This window comes from Aptenodytes patagonicus, chromosome 3 (assembly GCF_965638725.1).
Source record: "Aptenodytes patagonicus chromosome 3, bAptPat1.pri.cur, whole genome shotgun sequence".
Classification (NCBI taxonomy): domain Eukaryota; kingdom Metazoa; phylum Chordata; class Aves; order Sphenisciformes; family Spheniscidae; genus Aptenodytes; species Aptenodytes patagonicus.
In genome coordinates this window covers 28,416,098-28,439,667 of record NC_134951.1, presented here as the reverse complement: position 1 = coordinate 28,439,667, position 23,570 = coordinate 28,416,098, and the positions used below count along the sequence as shown (strand labels likewise).

General features: G+C 40.7%; 2 protein-coding genes across 9 annotated transcripts in view; both read right to left on the bottom strand.

Annotated features, from left to right (window-relative positions):
* MLIP (muscular LMNA interacting protein) overlaps positions 1-188 on the bottom strand; it is a 126,969-nt gene extending 126,781 nt beyond the window's left edge. For all 8 annotated transcript variants that reach the window (XM_076332947.1, XM_076332951.1, XM_076332953.1 and 5 more), the window contains exon 1: positions 6-188. In XM_076332947.1, coding sequence (XP_076189062.1) covers positions 6-173 — 168 coding nt within the window. In that variant the 5' untranslated portion in view covers positions 174-188. The remainder of the gene's footprint in view (positions 1-5) is intronic.
* Positions 189-3,248: 3,060 nt separating this feature from the next.
* LOC143158857 (uncharacterized) lies at positions 3,249-23,570 on the bottom strand. The gene is made up of 6 exons (XM_076335310.1): positions 23,340-23,570; positions 20,927-21,163; positions 18,399-18,488; positions 17,643-17,720; positions 15,769-15,864; positions 3,249-3,460 (listed from the first exon to the last, which is right to left on the bottom strand). Exons 1-6 carry the CDS (start codon positions 23,568-23,570, stop codon positions 3,308-3,310), a joined length of 885 nt encoding a protein of 294 aa, XP_076191425.1. The 3' UTR covers positions 3,249-3,307.

Sequence of the window (23,570 nt, the reverse complement as noted above, 5' to 3'; positions counted from 1 at the left end):
CTTACCTTCCAAGCTGAGGAAGCCGAGGGCGGGAAGCTGATCCTTAGGAGAGGTGGGTCCACATTCCTGCCACGGCACCCGGCAGCTGCTGCTGTCGCTCCCTGGTCCACCCGACTGGCTCTGCAAGCGCTCAGGGAGCAGGAGGTAGCAGGCGTGGAAAAAGAAGGCAACATCACAGGCACCGCAACTCTCTGCTTTGCATGTAAGGAAGCAGAGCCCTACATGTCATGTATGGGGAGCAGGAGACTGACAAATTTTCTCCAAGGGGGCAAGTCTGAATATGTTTGAGGATAAAAACAAGGAAGGTTATTTCAACATTACAATAAATTGATCCTGAGAGCTCTGAGCCTTCTCTGACGTGGCAGTCCACGGAAGCTGTAAGTGCTTTCTTCTCTTCATGGGTCTTTTAAGTCAATTGTGTTAAAGTAGACTATCCTTGTGCTGGCAAGGTCCTGCATCTGCTGTCCTCCAGGAGTACAGACAGCAGTGGAACAACTGACCTCTTTTCTGTTGGATATCCATTGTTTCAGCTAAATACACATAATGTCCCTGAATATTACTGCTATATCCCAGCAAACCAAATTATTCCAGGCTGTAAAATATATTTCAGTAGATGCATGACAAAAATAAATCTTCCCTCCCATATTCAGTGGTACTGTTTGCCTTGCCTTTGTCCACAATGATGGACGTGGCAATGATGAGACATGGCTAACAAAATACATTAGGAAAGCATTAAGTACCTTCTTAGCTATCTTTTAACTGATGTGGCAGCTGGGAACGAGGAGAAGGCAGTTCCTCACAGAAAATGAGCAACTGCTCCATAGTCTGGCAGCGGGGGTTTTCTCGGCACCTCCCAGGTCAGCAGGAAGCGAAAGCGCAGGATATGAGCTGTCATTAACAGACCAACTCCCATCGCGCCTTTTCCACCTTCTGTCTCTGCCCACTCTTATCAAACACCAAACCTCAAAAGAGACATTACTCAGTGCTGATAAGGACACCAGCATCTGACCTCCACCTCTGCCTCTCTTTTGCAGAACAAAAGTGAAACATAATCACCTGCCCCAGCATTTTTTTGCTTAAGCGAAGCCTGAATAAATGTGTAGCAGAGGCTTTGATTGATATGTTTTGTAGAGTTGCATGTCTATTTACGAAACTACTTGGGTTCATTTGTCAACATGTGTTCAATTTTTTCCATAGAGAGTGTTACCACTGTAAGTTTATACCCACAGCAAAATTCTCTATGCTGCAATATGAAATTTGCCTTGAAAACAAATTCAGTTGAAAAGGACAGATAAAGATCCAAGTGTTTAAAAGTTATCTGAATGCTGACAGCATTTGGTTAAGAGCACGTAATTTTGATAGCAAACGTTTCGACTTCCAAGACCTAATGAAGACTCTAAAACACACACCTGTGCATGAGGAGGAAAAAGAATGAAAATACAGAGTTCTCAACAGAACACCTACTTTATTTCACTAACTCTCAACTACAACTTATTCTGCAGCCCAGGGCTGGTTTATAACAGCAGAATGAGTTTACTTTTTCTGCAGTCTAGTAAGACATAATAAAGCAATAATGAACCGTACTTTACTAGCTGGATTGCCGAAGCATTTATGGGTTCTGAGCTTGATGATATTTTTGCAATATGCATTGATCAAATGTTAAGTAATGGTGGAAAAACCCTGTTTATTTTTGAGGAAGAAAAGGGATGGGAAGCAAATATTTTTAAATATAATTTCATTTATCAACATCATTTAAGCTAATTCAAATTGTAATGTTTATGCACATAATACAGTCTTTATTATTAAAGCCATAGCAGATTCTAAAGTAATGTTCATTTTGCAAATGAATGAAAATTAGTTTAATATTCCTATTCCCGATAAACTATCTTCAATTAAAATGCTGATGTACAAGATAATGAAAAAGCCACAGTGGATGCAGTTGAGAGTCAAGAGAAATCTTGATATCACAGTGTTATTGCAAACCTATTTTTTCAAAATAAAATATCCCTTTTATCGGTAGGAGATATTGTTCTAACTCTGTGACAGCCATACTCTCCTGGGAACTTCCTAATTCCCGAAAAGCCAGCTACCAGCATTCATTCAAGTCATATATGAATGATCACCTGAGACATCTTTCAGAATGTGAATAAAAGATGAGGATTTACCAGGTCACTGAGTTGTGCTATATTATATTTACAGGAAAAGAAACTGTATACACATCGTAAAAACCATCAATGCACACTTTATGCTCATAGAATCATAGAATCATTAATGTTGGAAAAAACCTCACGGCATCCTGGTCTAGCAGGGCCAGACCCCACCTCTGAGTTAAGGCAGCACCGTGGAACCCCAAATAAGGATCAATCCCAAAAGGTTCTTCTTAAGTGTCTAATGTATTTTGAGGTGCTTGAATAGCAGTGAACTAAAGGATTGAACACTGCTGTACAAGAACATTTGCTCTTAAATGCTTACCTCATATACACACACACACACACACATATATATACACATGAAATACTGGCATATCACAGTAAGGCAAATTTAAGGTGTTCTGCTTATATGCAAGTCAGGAGAAGAGATAAAAAAGTCTCAGACAGTTCCTTGAGCGTACGAAATTGCTTCTCAGTTCACTCTCAGGTGCATAATTGCGTAAGATGCCTCGTGCATTTAGATCTAATAAAATGTAACTTACGGGCCCTGTTCAAATCTGATATACGTTTGCATTACTGAGAAACTATTCTTTATTACACTAAAATGAGATACAGAATTCCAATGGAAATAACATTCCTCTGCGGGGAAAAAAAACAGCACTATTTAAAAGACAGAAAAGGATTTTTTTATTCTCATAGAAAACAACATTAAAAGGGACAATTCAAAGGAACCTGGGGGTGGCAAAAGGGTGAGCTATATAGACAAAACATGGACATGATTTAAAAAAAACCCTAAACTATACAATTGTTTTCAGTGTGTTTCCAAATGGGTAAAGTACCTTCTGAATAAAAATCATCTGCTCTTTTCACCATTGCATTTAGGTGCTGTAGGACGCCCTGACAAGTGGCTATTGAAACACGTGGTGACACTCACATAACCTCACCCAGCACATTTTGTTTCAAGTGTGCAAGTTCTGGCTGAAGGGAAGTTCAAGGCAAAGAAATACAAACACCGGTTCTGCTCCCCCAGCTCAAATCCATCCTCCATGTAATGGTTTTCACTACAAGTAAGGCATAGCGGTTCAAGTACTACATTAAACGTAATCAAACAATGGGAAAGAAAACCACCCGTGAACTGTTTCCAGAAAAGTACTTTATTAGGGAGGATAAAAAGCACTGTTCAGACAGTCCGAATAGGCATGGTCCTCTGCGCTGTCGGGCTCCTCGGGCTCAAAGTCATCCGGGTCTGGGGGCAACTGGTCGGTATCTTCATCGGAAGTGGAAGGGCGCGTGAGGATTATCCGAGGTATCTTCAGCAAGATGCGAAAGATTGCAGAGAAAAGAGTCAGATTAAGAGCAGGGAGGTGTTTAAAGGGGATATTTTAAAGGTACAAGGGAAGCAGGTGATGAGAAAAACATGCGAGAGTTGTAACACCGCAGGGCTTCCTGACAGGCAAACTGTTCTATGCCAAAAATTGCATTGACAGTTAAAGCAAAATTGAGATAAATTGCCTTTTCCTCTCATTAGCTAATTTAAAAAAAAAAACTTCCATAGGAAAAAAGAAAAAAAAAAGATAAAAAGATCTTTAAAAAATAAAGACAAGTAAATATGAAAAATATACATCTACTTTTATTTAACTTCATTATTCATTAAATTCATGCACCTGAAAGCAATAAAGGATTAACGAAGGACCATAAAACATATAAATTATTTATCTTTGAAAAACTGCATATGTTGGATTTTTTACTGACAAAATGTATTTAATAAATAAGTAATTAATAAATATGCATACATGGATTTGATTCATATCAATTTTTTGGCCAAGAACTTTGTATCCTTTGAGAACTATATTGTAATGTTTTAAAATTCATTTAAATGCTGTAACTGAGAAAAGAGAAGAACGTCAGGTTCTTTATGTTTAGCCAAATAATGTATCAGTAATGGTTTGTATCAATGAATGGATTATTACAAATTTAACTCTGATGCACAAAGTCATCCTACTTTTCACTAATTTTCAAAAAAGGTTTAACATGTAATGAAAACAGATATAACAGTAAGTCGATATATCTAATGAGCAGGCAATATAATAATGTGTAATAAATAAAATGTCCATCTTACCAGTAGTCTGAAAATTTTCAAGAAAGGTAATATTTCTTATTTGTTGCATTTCTTCACACTTTATAAGAATGTTTAATGTTAACACCAATCAATTCAATCATTTATATATTATTTCCTTGCTGTACATTATTTGATTTAGGAAATGACACAAGCACATAGATGCTTCGTGGTTGTTCAGCTAGCCAGCCGGCAGGTTTCTGCATTGAAGTAAAATTAATTATTCCCTGGGCTCCACTGACTGCATTAGCTCTGACTCCACTGACTATCGGGGAGCCTGGCACCCCCCTGGCTCACGGGCAGGCGCACTAGTTTTAAAACCAGGTATAAGTGTAGTTATATTCCCTGGTGTATTGAACGCCCAATTATACGTCCTCCCCCCCCCTTTTGCTTAGACTAAGAAGGACACATTTCTGGAAACTTTAAATAATCTATATAGATCCTAAATACCGGCCAAGCTAACAGCTCCTGGGAAGATGTGCTTCTGTCATGCACACCTGACAGCACTTATAAGCTTTCCACGCCCTGGATGTTTCTCTTGGCTCTGTCATTGCTGAAAGATGTTTCTTTCTTAACGATAGCCAGCAGCCAGCTGCTTTGTGCTACGGCAAATGCACATGCTATACATACAGGTGTTATATTGAGTCATATATTGAAATTATGCCACCTCAAAAACTGGTGCGGAGGTCTATGCCCTATCTGAAGCTACCTGCAGAAATATCCAGGACCAGGCTTTGCATTTCATCGAGCTGTCTGTTCAAAGCTCAGGGAAGACCTTTTTTTGCGTACTGTGCCACTCAAAAATAGACATGTGCACATTTCCCCAAGACCAGGCATGCATTGCATTAGCAAGTATGAAGGAAGAGTCGCCGGTACTACTTCTTCCTTCTGAAGAATAGCTCTTAGCCATTTTGAATGTCAGTTATTGAAATACTGTTTATCAGCATGGTCTCTACTCCCCAGCGATCCCACTTGCAAGGAATCAAATCCAAGTCTCTAAAAAAGCTTTTCTTCAAACATTTCATGACTTCTGGAGCCTGACTCTTGCATACTATCTTTCAAAAATTATGATGGGACTAGGTCTTACAATCACAAAGTGAATTTAATTGATGAAACAGAAAATAGAAAAAAAAAATTCTAGCCGTTGGTGAGGCATAACCCTAAAAATTTAAACTAATAACATGAAGTTCTCGTGGGTTATTCCACTCCACCACCACCCCCAAACATACACACTCAGAGTTTTGATCTGGCACAAAGGTCCTTTGGAGACTTTTCTTTTAGGCACTCTGAAATACTCCTTATTTTAGAGACCATTATTTATTTTAATTATCACCAAAAAATTAGTCCTACTTTTTTTTCTTTATTAATTAATTATCTACAGCTGAAAGAAACATAAATCTGAGATTGTAACAATATTGTTAGAGGGAAGAAGCCCACAGGATGCTCAGTTCTGGCACAAATACTCTTTCGCATTTCTCCCTGTGTTCAATACACTGCAAGCTGCAGTTAGGCTTTCACAACTTTCCCGAAAACTCATCTCATTTCCTTGATGACACACTCTCTCCTACACCCACGGTCTGAAAGCCTGCACACCTTCAGAGCCTGAGCTGCGGCGGAGCCTCTGGAGGACATCCCCTTCCTGCCAGCAGCACGACTCTGCTACCAACGCCCCCGGGTAGGCTCCCCGTTAGACCACCGCCTGCCCACCGGTTCATGCTTGTCCAACATTTCTACGGTAATTGTTATCAACTGCTTCCATGAAATAAGTGGTGTTGGGGGAAGTCTTTCATCTAATCTTTCATGCTGCAGCAGATAAAGACAAACCGGTACCAAATGACCAACCAACTTTCTAGAGCGGAGGCTGAACAGCGTCTCAGCCCAGAAGTGCTGCAAAGGCTGGAAACTGGCGCTCCCGAGAGGAGAGCGGGCTCCGCTCTGATCTACAGCAGTCCCTCCGTATCCTCTCCAGGCAGATGAAAGCTCGCACATACACCCACTCATGCTGATTTGGAGACATACCACTGAGTTTCTCTAACAAATCAAATATTCTTGTCCAAGTGCAGCCATAGCCTCTGTCCCTCTGCTTTCTGCACGTCTTCCTGCCCACTCTCCCTCCGAAACCCCATGTGAACCCATACTGCTGCCGTCCCCAAACCCACTGCTGCTCCTTCCTCTGTGGCCAATCATCCTGCTCTGTGCCCGTCTCCCCGACGGGATGTGGAGGAGCACTGATTTCTTCACAGCTGAATCATAGGTACCAATGACAAAACAACTCTTGGGTGCGGATTGTGTCACCTACGCAATTGCAAATTGAGAGCAAACCCAATTAAGTAATAGAGTATGCATTTGTACAGGTCTAACTCAGTGAAAAGAGGCTCAGGCCTCTACTTTCTCTCTCCTAGCATCAAAAGTTGTCAATTAATCTCCTGTAAAAAAAACCCAACACAAAATGGATGTAAGAAACACACATCACAGTTCTAACCACAGTAGCCTTTCCATCTTCACCTAACTATCCCCTAAGAACCCAGCACTCTCCATCACTGCCTTCACATACAACCTAGCTCCAGGAAAATCACAACCTAAGCTTTATCCACTTCCTTTCCTCTTCCAGTTTTGTTTTTTAAAAAACAAAACAAAGTAACAAAACTCAACAACTCTAAGCTTGCATTATCTTTTGTTCCATCCTTTTCTCAAACCCAGTGCTTCTCTTCCCAGAATCCCAGGGGGATTTTACCCTTGCTTTAAGATTTCCATGCTTATCTTCATTGACCACAGCTTCACCCTATTAAATAGGCATGCTTTGCTCTTGGAGCTTTTCTTTAATATTCATATTTGAATGTACATTTCCCGGTGCATCACGACTGAGGGAAGACAGGAGAACAGATTTCATGTGCAAAAAAAAGTCACAGCAAAGAGGAAGCATACTATTTCCACTGCCCATTACAGGCAGGGCAAGACAGAGACATTTAGGATCGAAACAAGGAAAACCTTTCCAGCATGGGCAGCTGAGCTCGAGTTGCTTGCCTAAGGCATATGGGAAGGTGTGGAATTTCCATCTTCCACCAGTAACTCTTGAGAAGAACTTGATCCTGGTGTAGGAGGACAGATTATCCAGGATCTTGTGTCATTCCATTGCTTTACTCCACTACTTTTTACTGAATAGTGTCTGAACTTGTTTAAAATATTTCTCTTGAAATCGCAAAGTCCTCCTACGCACTTTCCATCATCATGCACTCATTATTAAAATAATACCTGAAGCACCAGTCAATCCCAAACCATCAAAATATGTAGAATACTTTTTCAGAAAAATGTATGATTAATCATTTGAAACAGGTTACTATTTTCCTTTTTTCCCCTGAAGTTATATTTTCAGTGCCTAAAAAGTAAACTTCACAAAGGACATGTCCTGTACCAAAACCAGTGTGTTCACTATGGGAATTTCTTCCACTACCTTGTTTGCATCTTTCTTACACTTTTTCAACATAAACACTAAGACTCCGGAAACTAAAAAGATTCACTAAAAAATTTCATTTTTGTTTAAATCAGGCATAACTAAAAATCAAATTATTTCAGACACTCTAATGGAATTACCACCCTCCATTGAAAATTGAAGTCCTTCAACTGAAGCACAGACATGGGCTGCCTGTGCACTCCTAGTCCACTGCAAGAAGCAGTAAAACAAACCCGCCTAAATAACCTGGGGCAATTCAGCTGCGGTGTTGGCTGCAAAAATTCTTTCATATTGAAACAGGATAGGAACAAACCCACAACTAGCTATGATGCTTCAGTTGAAAGCATCTTCTTAAAGCATGATAAACGAGATGTCCTGCCAACAGGTTAACATCCAATAATTTTTAACTTCCAGTTGTGCACATATGCTTTCCTTTTCCACTTCTAATAAAAATGTTTGTCCGAAAGGTTGCAGAACAGTCCATAAAGGACAGTCATTATGTCTTTTTATAACCTTTTCAAAACCAAAACCAAACAGAACAAACCCTATCATCTTTTTTCTCTTTTATAAGCTTTCCCCTTCCCCTGACCTCCCCCCTCACAGGTCCATACTCCAATCTTAGCAGAAGAAGAACTCTCTCAAGGCAAGAGTCACAGCTAAAGCCCGAGCTTCACATGAAAGGCGTAACCAGCAGCGACAGGGCAAAGCACGGCTGAGAGCAAGGCCAGCTGCTGGGGAGAGAGGCTACGAATCAGAAGGTGATTCGACACATGAAAAGCCCAAGTTTGAAAGAATAGGGGCAGGGGAAAAGGATTTGGATTGGCCTCTTGGAAGAAAGCTAGACATACTTTTAACCCTAGTTCAAACAGATCACTTCCTAAAGAAAATATTCCCCAGCTAGAAAATACCTCTAATAGGGAAGCCTGACTAGTTCAACTCCATGTATCTAAACAGTACATATTTTTGAAATTTGACTTAACAGCTGATCTTCACTGACACCAGTGCTAAGGCTGGTACCCTTCAGCTGGTGGAAACAGGGGAAAATAAAATAATGTCCCCAGTTGAGAGCATTTGCAGGCGTTTGCGTAAACCTCATGAATATTGTTAAGATTTCATACTTAATTTTACCTTTTTCGTCATCACTGGTGATGGCAGTAGTATTTTAGACTTGAACAACAGGAAATTCAGACTTCTTGCTAAACAATGAAAACATGCCTTTGCTAGATGCAAAAGATTGCATTTGATAATGACTGTATTCATAGAAGAAACAGCCTAAATCAAATTTAAGGTGAAGGAGGACATTGTCATGCCTAAAAAATGTTACACAGCTGGATTTTTAAATAATAGTTTTAAAAAGAAGATGCCAAAATGCATCCAACAAGAACAGCAGAGAACGTGCTGATCAACTGCTGCACGGTTCAGACCAAATTGGCACCTGGTAGCTTTTTTAATTAAAGCAATGTGATGTTTCGCAACCAAAGACAGAGACAATGGATAAAAGCAGCCTTCTCCCCAAAAGAAAACATACAGGAAATACAAGTTAAAGAGGGAGAAAAAGATCTAATTGATTCCTTGTGAATTTATTACCCACAAGCAATCTCACTGCCAGGAGGAAGCGGGCAAGGCAGCCAAGGTGTGGCGGGGAAGGCGGCTGGGGCAGGGGGTGAGAGGGGCATGACGAAAACCACCTAATGCGCAGCCACATGTATGAAACTGTATGAATTTGCAAACCCCGTCTAGGCATTCAACACAGCTTCCCTTTTGTAGCATGTTATCAGGATCATTTTAACCAGCATGTGTTTTATGGTCCACCCTCAATGCTCCTGGTCTCAGAAATCCCTGGCTGCATCCCTTTCCCCGGCGCGTTACAGTGCTATTTCACTGCTTTGGCAGTGCGGCCAAACTCCAGAAATCGTGAAGTCAGATGGAGAGAGAGGTATAAACCTCTCCCACACCCTGGGAAAAAGAAAACTATGATCAGGCACAGATGAAGTGCCTCGTTACACTGGGCAGCAGAAGACCTCTGCACAAGGAAAGCAGGGTGGCCCGTGCTGCTGCACTCAGGGAGCGGCCAGCTCGTGACAGCACCTATTGCTGCTCGGGGTTGCGAGAGGGCAGCACGTAATTCAGTTCATCCTTATGCCTGGAGCAGCCACACTGCTCTCAAGCACTGCCAAAGACTTACACCTGAGCTTTAGCACCGTGTTTTTGAACACGCTGCCTCGGTTTTGTGTGCAGCAGTCTGGTGAAGGCCCTGAGCACGGGCTACTCCACGAGCCCGTCCCTCTTCCCCAAGCTCGTTGCTCTTCCCACACTGTGCCTGGTGATTTGCTCTGAAATCTAATTCAGCTCAGCGTGATTTTCTGGAGGTTCAATGCACCAGACAAGTGCCGCTCCAGATGCTTTCCCCTAAAATTTCCTCTGTGGGAATTTTCTAGAGATTGGTATCTTTTAGAGGCCAGATTTAAAACGGGGTATTTTCTCCTCTTCTTATTGGGATAGCAAGAGAACACGTTGAATGTTTTATCAGTAGTATATATTATATTTGGGCATGTTACATTTAGAGCGAAGCTCCTTTCTGTTCTTCCTATCCGGCAGTTCAGTGCCTCCCAAGGGCAATGCACAAGGCAAGGAAGGTGGAGTTCAGTCAAACTCACCATCGCATTGAAAGATCAATGTCCATTGCGTCATATCTGCAATGCCATCGGACACAAAAGGCTTTTATATGACTCAAACTGCTTATGAAAATTGTCCTTGCTCCATTTCTTTCATCTTCTAATGTACTACTGAATAGCGACTTCCCTGACACTGGAACCTGATACATAGATTTTCATTTAAGTGCTTTCTGTGTAATCATTTATGGCCTGATGCTATAAAAACATTGAAGAAAATGCATTGCTTTGATCGCATCAGGAGACTTAAAAGGTACTGCCCCCGTAAGCAGTGCTACCCACAGCCCAGGTTACCAATCCTTTGATTTTGAAGAAAGCTCATCACCCCTGTGAAAGGCAGCAGTCATACCTGAAAGCCTGCAGGAATTCAGTACAGCCTCCTCCCCTGCTGAATTCTCGCAGAGTCCATGAGGACGCCTTTCACAAGGGGAGATGTTGCTGATCATTTGTGTGGTTGTTCAAATATTTATCCTCTTCTACTCTCAAATAGTATGCTATGTCCTACAGCACGGTTCCAGGTGCCTTGCTTGAGTCTACTTGTCTCTTGTATGTATTTTTGCTTATATTGTCTGCAGTGCTTATATTGTCTACCATATGATGGGTTTACTTCGTAGATTTTTTTTCTTTAACTTCGAGGTATTTGAATATGGTACCTTGAAAAGATCAATTAATGACTTTTCTGTTTAAAGGTTTTTCCTATTTAGCATTGTTAATTACAAGCTCTGCAAAATCCAAGAATTCAAAGTTTGAAGTGAGTTTTCTGACCGAGTCCTGTGAGAAAACTACTTAAAAGGAAGAGAGGAAAAAAGGTACACTGTGCAAACAGAAGCATTTGTTTGGAGCAGGAACTTAATCCCAAATTCACAAAATAAATTCCCTAACCACTACACTATGGAGGTAAATACAGCGCCTATACCACACACCTTTTATCTTTCATCCTGACTCAGAAATACTCAGTTACTTAGATAAAAGTGGAATCAAACCAGCAGATGAAATGGAGAAGGAGATCACATGGCAGATGGGTGCTTACACTCCGCTGAAGCTCACACGATCAGTACAGGGTTAGCTAAGCCAACCAGGCTGCACATGGGCTTCTTTGCAAGCGTGTATAAACCTGCACAAGATGCAAGGCAGTGAGGAGTCAGGCTCCTGACTTCTAAAACTAACTTACCTCATCAAAATACAAAATAATAATATAAAAATACCAACACCCTTATCTGACAAGATTAAGAGTCATGAAAATGTTTTGGAGAAGAGATAAAGCAGTTCTTCATAAAAAACTTGAAGACTGAACTATTAGGTCATATGGTGTTATGGGAACAGGTCAATCAAACACTGCCTGTGAGCAAGGTCTTTATTGTTTAAAACGAGTTTCAGAAGAAATCTGTCTTTGATCATGATAGGAACATTCTGAATCCCACTTCAGTTGTCTTCTTTTATAGGGCTTCTCTGACCTGAGTATTCTACTGGTTTTGCTTTTAAAATTGAAAAAAGACAGACAATGACTAAAGAAACAAGGAAGAAGTTTTATTATGTTTAAGTTGTATGATTACAATTTTCTGATATGGCTAGAACTAACCTGCTCAGATGAATAAAGAAAGGGTTTGATACTTAGATTTCTGAAGATTTTTAACTGATATAAGTGCATCAAGACTTTTTCCTGGAAAGCCTATATCAGCTGGAAATGAAGAAGATAGATCTGCTGTGATTCTCATCCATGAAAGGTTTCTCATGACTTGCATCTAAACAATATGGGAGAAAAGCAGAAAACCAGCAACCAATGTATTGTAGGAGCACGGTATATGCTAATTCACTTTCTGCAGGCACAGGAGCATTTCACTTTGATATACATTACACATTCTAGTACACCGAAGTTGTCTGTTTTCTCACCATATTTAGGAACATTTGGTATTTCTGCATTTTTAACAGAGCAACCAAAACATTTGGCTTTTTTAGCGTGAAGAATTTCTTCAGATTTTTCCAATACTGTAAGTTTCTTTTACACAATCACTTTTCATTGATAACTCTTACTTTAAACTTCCTTGAAAATCTTTGATATAAGTGATACTTGTACACCTGGTGAACTATATGAAAAAATCTAATTGAGGAAATTCCCAGGGCAAAGGCATACAATTAAAGAAAATAATATGGTAAGAATTAAAGTGAAATACTAGATTAAAATATTTAAGAGATTCGATATTAATTACAAAGTATCTAATATCCTTATGATGTTGATAGCCCCAAAAATGGATCAAAGACAATGACATGATGATGCACGTCATGAAGTGATAGGAGATGCTGAAACCTGTCAACACTCTCCATTCAGTCAGACAAAATCCATTGGGAATTTCAGTCAGAGCTTGAATGAAAATATTTTTGACGGAGAAAGACTGTGCAGAGTTGGTTCTATGTTTGAGAGGATGAATAGGAAATAAGGAGCAGAGGGCAAAAGACAGAAGAATATACAACTGGAAACAAAGACTCCAGAATCCAAGTTAAAGTTCCTTCTGTTAAAGTCAGCATGGGGCACTATTGGCAATGTTTGTATCCCTGATTTTTTTTTCCCCTGTAGTTAGACATGCAATATTTTACAGTCTGCATGTAGATAGCCATACCAGTTGTGGTTCTAATCTGTTATATTTTGATGCATATCCTTACATAGATACTCTTATTTTAAGATTACCATTTTAAAATCCAAAGACTCAGTTTAAGTTCAATTAAAATATTTTTATTTTGATATATATGTATTAAACAAAGTAAAATAAACAGATTCCATATTTTTGAGGTGTGATTAGCATAACTGAGACAAGTCTATAAAATATGGTATGTAAAAAAATATCTAATTGTAATTAAAGATCTGGGGCCTCTACATTTCAATAAAATACTCAATCATAATTAAAACCAAGGGCAATTCTCATTTTTCCTTGCAAAATAATGACTCGGAGTGAAACAACTTTTCATTGTTTGTCCAATTAATTACTGGTCATTCACATTGTCATGAAATCTTAAAGCTGGCACAAAGGGTTTGAAATTGAGTTTGGCTGGATGAGTTAACAATTCAAACAAGCCTTTTAGAAGAAGTTACAGCAACCAGGCCCATGGAGAACAGAGAGGAAACCTGAATCTGGCAGCAGCATCGCCCTTTGTAATGTCAGAGCACCAGGCTCAGAGACGGGATGGGCGATGGCAAGAGATGGCTAAAGGGCTATGGCTAGCAAGTAAGAGACAAATATTATCACAGATAGCATATGCAAAGAGGATGTTTATTAAAATTCAAAAAAAATAAATAGATGAACACAGAGTCTCTGCTGGAGGGCAGGAAGCAGTGATGACATGGAAGAGAAAGTGAAGAAAGATGGGCACCATCCAGCACATAATTCAGCTTTTGCAGGAAGAATAATAGGAGCCTTTGGCTTCTTTGCCACCATGCTTCTCTCCTTCCCTCCCTTGATGTAGATGCACCCATCTTCTCTTGAGACCTAGTCAGAAATACAAAGGAAACAAACCTTCCTAGATTCCTAGCAAAGAAGAAGATTCTGTGTTAAGGTCTTACTGCCATCTGCTTATCTGAACATGCAGAGCATGTCCTCCATAAGAAGCCAGGCTGTAAACATTTTTCAGATAAGACAGTTACTGAGGAATAAGAGGAACTTCACCAGAGTAAACCCAGAGCAAGAGCAGATGAGATGCTGACCAGTTCCCAAGTCAGCAGGATACTCCTCAAAAGCCCATAATCCCTAAGACTGATGAATGCTGCTCTAGGTTAAAGGCAATAACATACATGATTTGCTACAGCACAAAGATTTTGATTAAAAAAAGAAACAAAACCAGAAATACAAATGTTTCTCCACAGAAGAACTTGCACATTGGCTACTTTTGACACTTGGAACATATTCAGCCAGTTGACTTCCTCTGTGCACCATGCTCTAAGGTAAGTAGCTTGGTCTAATCTGCCGCCTCCTCCCCTTGCAGCTGAAGAACTTTAAAGGCAGGCATTATTTTCCAAGAAGCATACAACATAAAAAATGGTCATTTCCTCTTTTTGGCTGAAAACATTAAGAGTCAGATACAACTGCAACAGATCCAGGCCACTAGCAATGTGTGAATCAACCCTTTCAACAGTGGTTCCTCTAACAGGAACCCTCGCGCTTCCTGCAATGCAGGCTAAGACCATAAGAAACAGCTAGCAAGTAGAGCTGGACAAAAAAAAAAAAAAATCGATGGAAGCATTTTCAACTGGAAAATAAAACTTGACTAAATGTTTCACAAGGTGATGTTGGAGACCAGAGGCCTCAAAATAAGTTTCTTTAAGCAACTGAATAGAAGAGAAAACCTTTGTTAGTCCATCTCAGACAAAAGCTGCAGCTCAATCCTTCTTAAATAGTAATCCACACAGGAAACCAGATTTGCATGGTCTATTTGCTTATTTTTCAGTCAACTAACAAATCACATTCAGTTTTTATTGACCATTCACATTTTTAAAAATAGTGTGGTCTTTGATTATAGTCTTTTATATAATAGATGAACTTTCATTTTTTGCCATTAGCTGGGTTGTGAATGTTATTCCTGGAAAAGGATAAAAAAAGGCTGGAAGAAGAGGAATCAAACAAAGCATTCCTCTAGCATTTGCTGTAGGAGACACAGTTGTTGCTTCGTGGTACCTCAGCCTTAATACATGCAGGATGCTTTTTGACCTTAATCATTCAGATACCTTGATCTTCTTATACCTTCCTAGTAAAGCCATAATTTCATGTGTGCAGGCAGATGACCATGATTGGGGTAGGTCTTCAGAGAGTTGAATTTTTTAAAGAAGCTCACAAAAGTGGGTCAGATTTCTCAAAGTCACCCTGGGGGCTCAGCCATTTCCTTCTGTGACATGTGTGGTAGGCTTAGTCTTGTCTGACATCAGTCACCTAAAATATGGGCATGCAGTCTTAGCCTGTCACACAAGTTCCCCCTTGAGTCAAAAGATAAAAATGGTCAAGTCCAGGTAGCAGCTCAACCTCTCCCTCCTAAAAGAGGCACCCTGGAGATGCTGCTCCTTCCATTAGCTAGAGAGGGAGTCCAGACAACAGAATAAACACTTAAGCTGGAGGGAATGGACACCACCCTTAAAGCCCCCAAACCAGAGTGCTTCAAAAGCTCTGGTCTGCTGTGCTGGTGCTTATCCAGGAGCTGAGCTCCTCCAGAAGCCACATCCCAGCTGCAGTGACAGCCAAGTAAACGCATGGTGGGGTCACTGATCTTTGGTACGTGTTCTCCTCCTACGCAGCCACTCACAAGTTTTGTGCCAGTCTTTACCACCTTTACTAGCATTAATGACAGACAACACAAAGTACTTAGCTAAGAATCATTTGTTACTGGGGCCATCTTACTTACTGTTATGACGTGGTTTACCGTCGGGAAGGGGCTGCCCTTGGATGAAGCTTCAGTGGAACCAGCATCTAGGGCGTCGGGTTCTGAAACGAGGGATGCCTTTAAAAACAAAGCAGCAGAAACGCATGGTTTTATTCTGAATGCTGTTTAAGAAGAGCAGTTCCCTCCCTCTCAGCTTAGTATACAAATGCCTGGCCCTATTGTTATATATGGTTGCACAACGAAAGCAAATGAAATTGCAATTCTTGCTGTTCCCCATTTTTGATGAACACACTGTATATTTGAACTGTTGAAATGGTCAGTTCAAGAGTAAGAAGTTCTAACACATAGTATCAAGAGAAAAGTGCTGGTTATTTGTACACAGATTAGTCCTGTGGTCAAAACATTAGGACTCCTATAGCACACCTGAATGCATTAATTCCTTCTCATCTCCCACACACACAAAAAGCGGAGATTTTTTTTCTACATTCTTTAAATAGATGAATGATTCTGCCATCTTGTGGGAGACAGAGAAATCATAACTATTTGTAGGGTAACAGCAGCAGGACAGAACAGTATGGAGCAGAAATGTCTTCTCTTTTTTTACTTGTTTCACTATTCATTAAAAGAACAGACATTAGTAGCTAGTGTATTTCAAATAGCCCCAAAAATAAGAATGAATTATAGCCTCGTGGAGCAACCTGAGCTAAGTGGTTGATTTTTAAGATACTGACTTTACCAGAAACTCTGCTCAGAAGTTAAAGGTACAGCAACTAAAAATCCTGATTTTTTTTCCCCTGATGATCTGATAATGCAAAATCTGTAAAGAATTATTTAAATTCTCTCACACCTGTTAAAATAAAAAAATTAGATAAGGATAATCCTTTCATGAAAGAAAAAAGGTAAAATGATACTGAATTTTATCCGTAATCAACCTTTTAAAAAGTGTTAAGCTAACTTCCATATGTGGATTGTGGAACACAATCCTCTATCAATAAGTCTATAGCATAGTTTTACAAAATTAGTAGGTTAATGTATCGTTAATTTATCTTTGGCTGATATATGTTTTATCCTTATTCCTGGCTATTTAAGAGATGTACAATATTGCTTGCTCTATCCTACCTTAATTCATCAAGGAGTATACTGGAGTAAAAACTATTAATTTAAGCAAGTATAAATGACAGTTTAAGAGAACAAGCGCTGAAAAAAATTATGGACCAGTTTCACCTCAAAGTAATTTTGTAGAGGCTCTCCTCCCACTCTACTTTTCTCAGCAGGTGGAAACCAAACAGTAGGTCAAAAATAGATATCACAAAACTGTACATGATCACCACTGCTCTTGGGAACCTCTGAAGCTCAAGAGAGTGGCTTCTTCTAGGAAGGATGAGGCTTGAGGTGGAGCAGCCTGAGAGACACATTTATCCCTTGGCACTGTAAGCCTCCATCAGAGGAGTTACTTTGAGCTGTTCTCTCCCAACCAAAAATTACCTCAGAGAAACAAGCTCTTCTAATTTATATTTCTTTGTAACAGCTGCAACGAACTCATCTTGTAGATCTAACACAATCTCATAAGAAAGCTTCTTGGACCAAGTACAGCTGCATTTGTGCTTACATAACTGCTTACTAAGACCATTATTTTCCTTTACAAATCAGCCATTTAAGTGAATAATATTTTGTTAAGCACTTTGAACATAAAGATCTGAAAACCAGAATATAATAAGAAGGAATACAACAATTTAATGTCATTATAATATCTTTAGAACGTAGTTTGGGAAGTATCTAAAAAGCTAAGGCAAGCCTAGATCTAGATCTCAAATTCCCCAACTCCAACTCCGAGTGATTTGATTTAAAGATAAGAACAAGAGAACACACTCCACATTGACAAACCACCCATCTACCTCTGCCACTCTGTCTCCTGCTTGTACCCCAGCCAAGTCTCCTGGACCTTCTTTTGGCAGCCGTGCAATCACAATCCCCTGGTAACACAAAAGACAGGTTTCAGACCTGACAGGGTTTCTTCCATTGTTCTTAGATGTAAAAAGCAAACAGGAATTAATTCATTTTCAAGACTTGTTGTTCTGCTGCCTCTACTAAAATAAAAACTTAATGTCTTAGCACATTAGCAAGAAAAAAAAAAAGCCTCCATGACTGACACATACAACAATGAACAAAAGTCATTAATTGTTTATACTGTGCCATGGGGGACAGACTGGGAAACAAAGATTTATTTAAATGATAATTAAGTGAGAAGATGCGAGAAATACTTCTCTCAAATCAAGTTAGCTCCTGCGAATGAGCAAATGGGATGGGAGAGGCATGTGGATTGCCAAGGGAGTGACCCCAAATTGAGGTAGAAAGTGGAAACTAGCCAACAGTGTTTCAGCCATCAGGCTGTCTTTGGAAAATCATTGGTTTACATCAGGTTTTCCCTGCAAAATCATCCCTCCAGGAGCTTCCTCATCAAAATCTACTGCCGGCTTCCACTTTGGGAAGTAATTTACCCATGTTTACCCTTGTTAGCTTTATTATGAAGACAGTGATGTTACATTGAGGACAACCTCAGAAAGAAAACAACAAAACACAATAGCTTCAAAGAACTGCTCCTCAGTTTCTTTCTAATGATTACTAGATAAATTTTGAGTAATGAAATGCACCTCATCATTGTCTTTACATGGAGATGAGCCCTTTCCACCAGCAATGCTAATACCAAGACTCCCCATTTGACTGCACACAGTAATGGTTATCTGGAAAAGAATTATAATGGATAAGTGGCCTGATTAATCAAAAACATTGCCTATTAATTACATGAGCAATGAAAATCTACCTCCCACTCTGAACACCAGCAGATTTGCCCGAATAGAGCTCAGCCCAGAGAAAAATGGTGCTATGCTTCAACACTGGCTGTCATGGTTTAATCTCAGTCGGCAGCTAAGCACCACGCAGCTGCTCGCTCACTCCCCCCCACCCGGTGGGATGGGGGAGAGAATTGGAAGAGCACAAGTTAGAAAAACTCGTGGGTTGAGATAAAAACAGTTTAATAATTGAAATAAAATGATAATAATAATAATATGATAATAATAATAATACACAAAGCAAGTGATGCACAGCACAATTGCTCACCACCCGCCAACCGATGCCCAGCCAGTCCCCGAGCAGCGGCCCCCCCGGCCAGCTCTCCCCAGTTTATGTACTGAGCATGACGTCACATGGTATGGAATGTCCCTTTGGCCAGTTTGGCTGTGCCCCCTCCCAGCTTCTTGGGCACCTCCAGCCTTCTCAGTCGGTAGAGCATGGGAAGCTGAAAAGTCCTTGGCTAGTGTAAGCATTACCTAGCAACAACTAAAACATCAGTGCGTTATCAACTTTGTTCTCATCCTAAATCCAAAACACTGTACCAGCTACTAGAAAGGAAATTAACTCTATCCCTGCCGAAACCAGGACACTGGCACATGCAAGACTAGTCTTTACTCTTCAATAACACCAAGAATGCATTATTTCTCCAGGTTTCGGAGTCATGCCAAAACCGTGTAAGGATGTCTATAAGGCTGCTGACCAAACCAGTTGTTTCATAAAACCCACCGATTTACTGAGCATTCACAATGGCAACAAAGCCAGTACACAGGAGAAGTGAAAAGTAAATATTTTTTGATAAGTTTATTAAAAACCTTTGCTTTGGAACCTCATCTACAGTCTGATTTGCTTACTCTCAACTCTTTTGAGAACAGATAACTGAATTTGAGCACTATTACAGTAATTTTCTTTTCTTTAAATAGGCTTTTGTATGTATGTTAACTCCGTCAAAAGTTTTGACAGTACACTAACTGTTGACTTAAAAGTAAAAATATCAGGAAGCTTTTAAAAAAGCAGCATAAATTGTAATCTATCAAGTCTATTCTTCTCCTGCTGGTATTGGCAAAAATTTAGTACAAAATCTTAGATAATTTTTTGAATTTACAGAATTCACAACAAAGGCCAAATAAAATTAGTTTCAAGTTCCAAAGACAGCTTACATTTAAGAATTATCCCCCCAGTTTGGTTTTTTTTTCCTTTAGTAAATAATATGCTTGGTAGTAAATAATAATTTGCTAATTTCTAAAACAACAATCACATTAAATTTAAAGAACACCTTGCCATAGTGTAGTGGAATCTGAATGCAAGTTGCATTTCACCTTATCACATTAGCAAAATGCTCTTATTTTCATTGATTTGCTTCATATCTCTAAGACAATTCAGGCTTGAATAACTTGTTATATTTTATAATTAAGAATATTTCAACACCGCTGCGTTTCAAAATTTAACAAATGTATGCAGTTACTCTTGCACATGTAACATACTCATCTGAAATTCCTAATTCCTAAAAAGGTACCCTATCAGTCAAATGAAAACCACCCTGCCAAATGTTGCTTAGACTTAGCATTACCCGCACGCTCAAGACGTCACAAGTCCCTGATTAGCAGCAGTGCTTTGGTGACAGGTCCCAGCACAGGTGCCACCCCAGGCGAGCTGCCTTTCCTGGCGCTGCATCCCACCACCCCGGAGATGCAGTGCAGTTCTGCATCTCCCGCCCCATGGGCGGTCAGCAGAGGTGTACCCGGCCACCCCTGGGAGCCAACCCATAAAGCACGTTTCCTCCTCGTGTGCTCCAAAGCATGCCAAGACAGGATATATCCACTGAGTTCAGAGTATAGCTTTCTCCGTAAACTTCAGCCCAAATCTTGTAGTTGTCACTGTTGAATTTTCACTTGAACGTTCCCATCCCTTTTCAGGGGACAGAGGCTTTCTCATGCCATGACGGTAAGGCCATGCCACTGCTCCTAAACCATGGACTAAGTGAAGACTTAGCTGAGTGCCCATCTGCGCACACCCTTGGCTTGACCTTACAATAGCAAAGCTGGATATATAAAATGAGACAGTATTGAATGGCTACAAAGAAAGGTTTGTTATGGTTTTTTTTTAATGGAAAACTCTTTTTCTGTATAAGCCAGTGGGAGAAAGGACAAACCTCAGCTTACACTCTGTGAAAGATAAGTCTCACGACATCTACCATGCAACGTCCCCGCTTCTTTGCATCTTTTATAAACTGCCTTGCGCAAGAAGTAGACTTCCCCACAGACACGTGGACTTCCCCACCAACACGTGGAGACCCCCATCGGCAAGCCCAGCCCATGCAGCAGTTCAATACCTTCAGCGGGGGCTGCAGTGCATCCACTGCCCTCAGTTCCTCTGGGATCCGGCCACCCTCGCCAGGGAAGCTGCCTGCTGCCGAGACGGGTGGCTGCACCTTAGCGTTAGTCCCTGGAAGAGTCTTCCCTTTCATTGCCGACTTGTGGTTTTCTTGAAGAGCTGTTCTGGTATTTCTCTGATCTCTCATGCTGTCGTTGGTATCAAAAAGGCTGCCGGAAAACTTGGAAATAGGTTCCTGGGGGTTAAAGATAAAAAAGGTAAACACGGCAACAGCAAGGAGAATACCTATCTGATACCCAGACCCTATCTGTGGTAAATTGGATTTGTTCCTCTCTATCACATTGCTGTACATTAGGATTTGTTTCACTGAAGACAAAACTGCAACTTTAAAGCAAATATACAAGTATCTTTCTTTCACCATTATTTCTCTGGGCATGGTTTTCCCCTCAACATGGGGGTGGAAATTGTGGGAACAGGGACAGGACTGAGATTCATACAGCCTTTCTCTAGATCCCCTGGCACACACAAGCACATATAACACATATATACCCAACTAATTCCTGCAATGCCCTATGAAAAGGATGGAGCATGAGAACGAGACTATTTTGGGCAGCCTCTGGCAACTCAGTAGCACTGAATCCGCTGCTCCAGGGCAAGGAACCACACACATGAGGCAAAGAGCTTTCCATACAGAAAATAAAACATTTCTCATAGTTCCTCAAGGCTCACGTTCTATTTTTGGGAACACAGAGGGAAGGCAAGCCCCTACCTTGCATCTACGTCTCTAAAAGAAGATTTTGTTTAAGTAATTGGATTGACTTTATTTAGCTGCAAATGGCAGTGAGTAGAGACCTGCAAACTTAGTGATTTAGGGGTCTACTGGAAGTGGAGCCTCAAAGGTGAGGCATCCCAAAGCCTGCTTTGAAGCCTGGCTCTAGGCTGTACCTACTCTGAGATGCAGTGAGGAACTGACAATGTCACCCTATGTTTAGCTAAACCACAAGGGCTTGAAAAGAGAAATACACAATTAAAACACATCCACCAAACAGTTGAAGCTTCAGACAAGTCTGACTGCAAAACACAATGACATTTTCCAGTTATCAGTTATGCTTAGCAAAGTGGTTAAATGAAATTCAGCCACAATGTCCAAATTCTGTTCACATTTTATGAACGCTTTATTTATATTTAGCTGATTTTTGCTCCTTAATTTGATGTGTAAGGTTGAATCAGATCTTCATATTACCATAATTCTTCTATCTTCTGTTGGCAGGAAAATGATGCAGCAAACAAAGGTCAACACCTTTGAAAATAAACCCCATAACTGTCTTCCTAAGCTTGGAAGTTTAATACCAGAAATAAAAAGCAGTGGCATTACCATGAACAGCTGTGCAGAAACCCCACTGGACACTTTATTTTCAATCTATATCGGAGCTTTCCCACAATCTCTTTTTGGTTGGGATGGAAAGAAGCATCGCCAATGCCGGGGAGAGCAAACAAGGCATGATTGCTTCCTATTTTCACTTAAAATTAGAAGGGAATTTGTCTAGCTTTAACTCACATAAAACATTCATTATCTTTCGTCTCTTGAGAGATTCCTCTTTAACGGCGCCAGGCTGACTGTGGTGCAGTGCTGTGGTGCTCGTGGGTGCCGGGGAGAAAGGCCAGGAGCAAGTGCTGGGAGTGGGGGCTGGAGGAGGGGGCGCACCAGCAGCAGTCGGGGGCTAGAAAGGGAGCGGAGGTCCTGGCAGAGGAGCAGGAGCCCCAATTCCTCCCTCAACTCCCAGCAAACATCTGGAGGAAAGGCTGGTGAGCAATGCCCTGAAAGGGAAAGGCTGCAAGAATGCAATCACAACCTCCTTTTCCCAGGCTATGAAGAGAAGACAGCCAAGCTGCTACCCAGGTGACAGACACCTGGTGGGCACAAGCTAGAGAAACCACAGCATCCAGGGTTTCCCAGACGTCAGCATCCTGGAAGAGCGCTACCCAAAACCAAACATGCAGTGGAGCAGCACTGCAACCTCACTTTTCTACCATCCAGTCCCCGGGAGACATTGAGCTTCAAGCGCTGCTAACAACCTGCTTACCTGAAAGAGATGGAGGGATGTTGGTAACTGGGGATATAAGTAGGAGTAAACTAAAAAATGTTATGTATCTCATCATTGCTCAGGTTACTCAACCTGCAAGTTGCACTGTACTCTTGGGGGTTGGATGGATTGTTTAATTGCAAGCCGAGTAAAGGAATAAAACATTGAACATGATTCTGTACCCTCTGCACAAGCAAGGACATGGAAGTACAGGCAGTGCAGCCTCCTGCTAACCCAAAGTGCTCGGCAGTGTAGCACTGTGAGCAGATTGTAGTTTCTTGATGGACACACAATGTTGTCCCTCCTGACTTCAAGGAGACTACCTACATCATCAGGATTCTCCAGTTCCTCCGCTTCTTGCTCGGGACTGATCCTTCCTTCCCTCCATTTTCCATTAGCAGAGCTGAATTTGTACAGGTTACCACCATGAAAACTTTCCTTTCCTTTCAACGAGGCCCAGCGAGAGCCCTGGGTGCTCCAGTTATGGCCACTGTACAGTTTCGGAGACTTGGGAAGCCACTTAATAGACTCCTGAGAGGAAGATGACAAAAAAAACAT

Bases quoted from the DNA above. Each gene is read 5' to 3' on its own strand.
- LOC143158857 (XM_076335310.1), bottom strand. From the start codon at position 23,570: ATGTTTTTTTTGTCATCTTCCTCTCAGGAGTCTATTAAGTGGCTTCCC. The intron at 15,865-17,642 runs GTAGATGGGTGG...TTGTTTTTAAAG, and splicing joins CAGGAGACAGAGTGGCAGAG to GCATCCCTCGTTTCAGAACC. The intron at 3,461-15,768 runs GTAAGTAAGATG...ATCTTGCTGAAG, and splicing joins CGGTAAACCACGTCATAACA to ATACCTCGGATAATCCTCAC.